At 30.4% G+C, this 6,896-nt stretch overlaps 1 protein-coding gene across 1 annotated transcript; it reads left to right on the plus strand.

Annotated features, from left to right (window-relative positions):
- Positions 1 to 1,056: 1,056 nt before the first annotated feature.
- LOC113378081 lies at positions 1,057 to 4,905 on the plus strand. The gene is made up of 2 exons (XM_026618593.1): positions 1,057 to 2,330; positions 4,815 to 4,905. The coding sequence occupies exon 1, from the start codon at positions 1,081 to 1,083 to the stop codon at positions 2,326 to 2,328; it is 1,248 nt and encodes a 415-aa protein (XP_026474378.1). The 5' UTR covers positions 1,057 to 1,080; the 3' UTR covers positions 2,329 to 2,330; positions 4,815 to 4,905.
- The last annotated feature ends 1,991 nt before the right edge of the window (positions 4,906 to 6,896 follow it).

Genomic DNA, 6,896 nt, shown 5'->3' on the forward strand with positions numbered 1-6,896 from the left:
TATGTATGTTACAGTATCTTATGTTTTGATAGGTATATGTATAACAAATTTAAGAATTTCATACTTGGCGCCAGAGTCTCGTGCGGCAAAACCATGAACTAAAAGGGGTTGCCAGCAGTGAGCAAATGCTCTAGCAAACTACTTCATTTTCATTTACTTTTTGGCGCGAAGCAGTAAGCGTCTAATAACAATTAGGATAACCTCCAAAGAGTTCGGTTGTGTATTAAGTGTCATATACTTGCCTCTTGGTTTTTTTTTTTAATTTAAATACGGTGGTGTTCTTTAGTGACAATTTGATATTGAGAATACGGTGTTCACCGATTCTTACAAATATTAACGGAGGTAAACAAATACACAGGCTCAGATAATAATAGATTACTTGAGCTACTTGAGCAATGTTAAATTTCGTAGTTATTTTCGAGACCTTTAGTGTGTAGAAAACTATAAGCACACACTAAGCCAAATATTATAATATGCATCAGTGTTAAACAGTAATATATATTGTTATAATATTTTACCGAAGTTATTTTAGTCTTGGTTGAACTTCGAAGAGAGCAACAGCTACAAATTATTTTTTCTCATAATGAGTGGACGGAAAGGAAGTACGAGTGGAAATGTTCATCCTGGTCGTAGTAAAAAAAGAAAGTTTAGTGGAAACCGTTTTACCCACCAAAATGATACGGTATTTACATCAGCTTCGGCCAAAAAACTTAAAAATAACATGAACATGGAGGTTCCCATCGCTTCGAATTTCGCATATTGCATTTTGGAGTTTGTTTCTGTATTTGCTGCAATCTCTGAAATAGTCATATGTAAAACTTGTAAAAGTGACGTGTCTATTTCGCGATCAAGTTTCCGAGGCCTAGGCTTTAAAATTATTTTATCGTGTGAGTGTGAAAAACAGACAGTTATAAACTCAGGCCCGTTGATCGGAAATGCATTTGAAGTTAATCGTCGGTTTGTATTTGCGATGCGATTATTGGGAGCTGGTCAAGAAGGAGTAAATTTTTCTGTAGCTTTATGGACATGTGTTCGGGTGTTGCAAATTCTACTTATACTGCACTACTGGAAAACATTCATATGGCTACATCTTCACTGTGTGATACTTTATTGGCATTCGCTGTTACGCAAGAAAAAACTATGAATGAAGAATCAGGAAAACCACAGGATGAATTGACTGTGTCAGGTGACAGTACTTGGAAGAAAAGAGGCTTTTCATCTCTGCTCGGCGTATCTACGTTGATCGGCAAGTACACTGGGAAAGTTTTAGATGTCATGATCATGAGTAGTTTTTGTGGTGGATGTAATTTGTGGAAAAATAGAAAAAAAACAAATCTTTTAGAATACGAAATGTGGTATGAAATGCATGTAGATGAATGCACCATAAACCATTCCAGAAGTTCCGGTCAAATGGAAATAAGTGCCATCACGAAAATGTTTCTGAGGTCTGTAGAAAAATATGGCGTAAAGTATCTAACATACATTGGCGACGGTGACAGCAAAACTTTCAAGGGGATGCTAGATACTAAACCGTATGGAGATACTGCGGTAACAAAAAAACAATGTGTGAGTCACGTAGAAAAGAGGATGGGAACACGACTTCGGGCTGTTAAAAAGGATAAAACCAATAAAGGAATAGGAGGAAAAGGAGCAGGTGAACTTACTGATAAAGTTATCCAAGAAATTACAAAATTCTACGGATTAGCAATTCGACGCCATCCAGATTTGCTTGAAGATATGAGAAAGGAAGTTTGGGCAACGTACTATCACAAATGTTCTTCTGATCAAAACCCTCAGCATCAATTTTGTCCAGAAGGCGAAGACAGTTGGTGTAAATGGCGTAAGGCTGAAGCTAATAATGAACTGGACCAATTTCATCACGATAAATCACCTCTAATTCCGCAAGTCCAAGAAGCTATCAAACCGGTTTTCGAAGATTTATCGAAAGACGAATTATTAATTCGTTGTTTAGGAGCAGAGACACAAAACAATAACGAATCTTTGAATTCTTTGATTTGGACTTTCGCTCCTAAACATCTTCATTCTGGTCCCAAGATTGTTGAAATTGCTAGCTACTTAGCAATTATTATCTTTAATGAAGGTTTTCAAGGAATTTTAAAAGTTATGTCGATTATGGGATGCCCTGTTGGTCGTGAAGCCCAAGCGTATGTTGAGAAACGGGATGAAAAGCGAATCTTACGTTCTGAGCGGCGCGTAAGTGATGTCGTTAAACAAGCCAGGATTGACTCAAGAGCTGAACAATCTGCTTCAAAAGAGTTTCACGAGGAAGAGGAAGGAATACTCTATGGACCAGGCATCGTCGATTGAGAGTAAGTTGATATTTTAATAGTTTTTAACGGGCTTGAAACTTTAAACGCGTTTTTCTCAAAACTGTGTTTTTCAAACTTTCCTCCATTGTATCTCAGAAACGGCTGGACCGAATTACTTGAAATTTACAGGGCACACTATATCAATATATTTAAACGCATGGAATGAACTATTATCAATCGAAAATTTTCAAAACTTCGATTTTTTTATAGCAAAAAACAAAAAAAAAACGCCTAATTTGCAACTTTTATTTCAAATGTCTATCAAAAATCCAATTTTTTTTATATTCATTTGATTATAGGTCATTCCGTGCTTTTAAGCCTACAAATTAAAACGCCGTTTATTTTTTTTTTTCAGATAAGCCGATCAGTCGGAATCGTAGAGGAAGTGGGAGCTCTTTTTTTCGAGGCGGGGGTGTTCAGAGCGCTGTAACTCTTAGTTTGACTAAATATTTTTAGCTGAAATTTTATATTTATACTGTCCAAATATGATAGTAGTTTATTATATAGTATTTTATATTTATACTGTCCAAACAGATAGTAGTAAGGTTAAAATATATGTAACAAATGCACATCTTTGTTCAACTTTTTAATTTAAACTAAATCACGATAAAGCGTGAACGGATACAGCTAGTTTTATTACTAATTTAATTAATTATATTAAAAAATTCAGATTCTAGGGAATAAAATGTTTTTCTCTAGGAGCAGTAAATATTTAGAGCTTCAAGTTTTTTATCATTTATTAACACATTTTTGGACAGTATAAATATAAAATTTCAGCTAAAAATATTCAGTCAAACTAGAGTTACAGCGCACTGAACACTCCCGCCTCGAAAAAAAGAGCTCCCACTTCCTCCACGATTCCGGCTGATCGGCTTATCTGAAAAAAAAAAATAAACGGCGTTTTAATTTGTAGGCTTAAGAGCACGGAATGACCTATAATCAAATGAATATAAAAAAAAATTGGATTTTTGATAGACATTTGAAATAAAAGTTGCAAATTAGGCTTTTTTTTTTGTTTTTTGCTATAAAAAAAATCGAAGTTTTGAAAATTTTCGATTGATAATAGTTCATTCCATGCGTTTAAATATATTGTGTGCCCTGTAAATTTCAAGTAATTCGGTCCAGCCGTTTCTGAGATACAATGGAGGAAAGTTTGAAAAACACAGTTTTGAGAAAAACGCGTTTAAAGTTTCTAACTGCCAACTCAGCGCTCCGAACCGCTCTTTCTTTTACCTGCTGTATCTTTAAAACGACTTCGAAATTTCTAAAATCGCTTTACTACCGTATTCTAGACATGATAAGGGAGCAATTTATGAAAAAAAAAGATAGGAAGACCCCCTTAATTTAAAAAAGTGTAAGTTAGTAAAGCCATAATTTAGTAAAGCGTATTTTCGAAAATAACATGATCAATTTGATGAAGTATTAAAAATAGTTATAAAACCGCATTTTATTACTTGACTTTTGAAACTAAACTCATTATATATTTATCTCAGCGAAGTCCATTTTAAATTCATTTTGTTGCTCGATATATTAAGTTAAGCATAGGACGATCTGTTAATAGTATCACAAATAACAAATATATATTACGTAGTAAAAAGATATCTTTTAAAAATACAATAAAAAACAGTTTGTTCAAAAATATTTTTTTCGAATTACAATTGCGGACTTTTAGTAAGATTTTTAACTCGATTATATGTTACAATCATATCTTTTACCATGCTTTTATATTATATCTTATATTTTTTTAATCTATTTGTTTTTTCGCATTTGAGACTTCTATAAAACTCTGTTCAATTTTCTTCATAATTAACTTGAAAACATTACTATTGACTTGTTTGTTTTCTTTTCTTTTTAATTTTATGAAATTAAATTTGTCTTTAGAATTTTGTATTCAGCAATTTTCTCATTCATAACGTTTCACAAGAGATAAAAAAAACATTGATTCACATAATTAATTTGATAAGTAGTTGTAATTTAATTTTAATTAAGAAAAAAGAAATTTTCATTAAGAAAATTTTAATTAAGATTTAAACCTGTACTTTTCAAAAATCCGGGACAAATATTGATTTTGAAAAAACTCGGATCAAAAGATGGAAACTCGGAACTGTCCCGGATAAACCATAATTTAGGGGGTCCATAAATGTTGTAATTTAATTTTAATTAGGAAAAAAGAAATTTTCATTAAGAAAATTTTAATTAAGATTTAAACCTATACTTTTCAAAAATCCGGGACAAATATTGATTTTGAAAAAAAAAACCCGAATCAAAAGATGGGAACCCGGTACTGTCCCGGATAAACCATAATTTAGGGGGTCCATGACAAAACGAAAAATATCGCAAGAGGTCCACGGCACAAACAAGTTTGGGAACCTATGATATATGGTAATAAATGAAGTGCTGTATCATATATGGTAATAAATTTATATGATATAAAAATAATGTTATTAAAGTAATATTTATTTGCTAATATTTCTTTCTTTCCAGAGAGACTGCTTTCTCGACAAATTGTCTATGTACACAGAACTCAAATGCATCTACTTCATCGCTTGCCTTTTTTTTTGTACATAAATCAGGTACGTCTACCCCCGTTTTACACGGTACTCATTTAACACGTTTCTGATCTTACATGGTTTTTGAAACTAATATGTTTCAACAAAATGTATTAATTTTGTATTTACACGAAAAAAAATAATACACATACTACAAAGTGTATGTTACAGTTACAAATTTTTAGCAGACTATGTCTATGATGGTAATATGTAGATGAGATGTGAACTCAATGTTTTATGATTCAAACTAAAATATATATGTGTATGAGCTAGTTTGTTGAAATATCAGGAGAGCATAATAATTGTTCTTAAACTTTGTTAACTAGTGTTTATATATAATTGATAGTGTAAGTTTGTTCAAGGTGAGCAAATAACAGAATCATTTTTCACAAAATCTTTAATTTATAAAAAAAATATAGTTAGACAAGATGAAAATAAAAAACTTTAATGTAAAACAAAAGTTATATCTGTAAAAACTAATTTTGATTTTTATCTATAAAGAAAATGCAATATTGAAAATAGTTTTTTTTTTTGTATTTGTTTTATTATTGAAATAAATTAATTTTCTTATCATTAGTTAAATGTTTGATATTAAATATATTATTTATTTTTGTTCAATATATTAGTTATTCGTCATATTAAAAAGTTACAAAAGGAGCTTTTTATAGTGATTTTCATTTAGCACAGTTTTCCCATATAAAAGTGTATACAATTTTTCGAGTGACACGTTTTTTTGTGTAACTTATCTACCGTGTAAAATGGGGCATAGGTGTATATATAATCAATTTTATTAATTCCAAACATTAATTTTTTTGCAGGTTGATCCTCATTTGATATTGCTGTTCATACATCTATATTATATCAATTCTTTCCACCCTGCTGTTTCCCCTGAAGGGCAAGCATATCACTCGGCTCCCTCCTCTGAGACATACGACATTTTGTATATACAATGACTCAGTCCATTGAATACAATAGGTCAAGGATGATCAACCAAGTATTTCTAAAGTTAGTTCAAAATTCATTTCCTAAGATAGTTTTCTAAGCATTATTTATGAATTTTTGATTATTTTTTTAAATATTGTATTTTGTATTAATATGTTCTACTATATATCCAGCTTTGTAAATGATTAAAAAGTGTGTCCCCTACAAAATTTTAAAATTTAAATACGATATGTGAAAAAGTTTACTCATTCTTAGAATAGATCTATGCAGTGACAAGTCAGTGTATTTTTTACCCTTTTTTATTGCAATTTTTTAATTTTGCTGAATACGGTAAAACGACCGAGCAATTCGCAAATTTATCAGAAAAGAAAGATAAAAATCGATATTATTACATTTTAAAGTTGAAGGATAAAAAAAAAAACTAAATAATTATAACAAAAGTGGAATCAGTCCAATATATCTTTCAGAAATTGCTTCAATATTAACATGCTGCAGAAAATAAATTTAGATATTATTGTAAATGTATATTCTTCAAGATCCACAAATTCATATCAAACAATTTGCATAACATACAGAATAATATCATCAGTTCATGATTAGATATAATATTGTACTCATTTGTATCTAATAATGCAGTGTACATAAATCACCCTCTTCTTGTTAAAAATAGATTATGTAATTATAATTTAATTATTCTTATTCATACATGAAATAATTCTTTGATTTTTTTTACAGATGAACTTATATTGTGTACAGCTTGTATTTTTAGCAGTATTTGTAATTATTTTCTCCAATTTGATCCAGCATAATTTGAAGGAAATTTTATCAGGTAATTATTATTCAATTGATAGTTTTGTTCTTAAAATAATACTCAATACCATTACAAAGTAACGGTATGAATGATGGATTAGATATGGTAAAAATACACTTAAACTGTCATTATTATTTATATATTGGTGCTTTTGAGTAATATAGAATTTATTCATTCACTCTTTTTATATTGCAGTTACTTTCTGAAGTTATCTATCTTGTTTTTCCAGGCACTTCCATGGTTTTTGAACTTTGATTAATATTT

Source organism: Ctenocephalides felis, unplaced genomic scaffold (genome assembly GCF_003426905.1).
Source record: "Ctenocephalides felis isolate EL2017-DRISC unplaced genomic scaffold, ASM342690v1 CF-g0.4_SCAFFOLD_01886, whole genome shotgun sequence".
Classification (NCBI taxonomy): domain Eukaryota; kingdom Metazoa; phylum Arthropoda; class Insecta; order Siphonaptera; family Pulicidae; genus Ctenocephalides; species Ctenocephalides felis.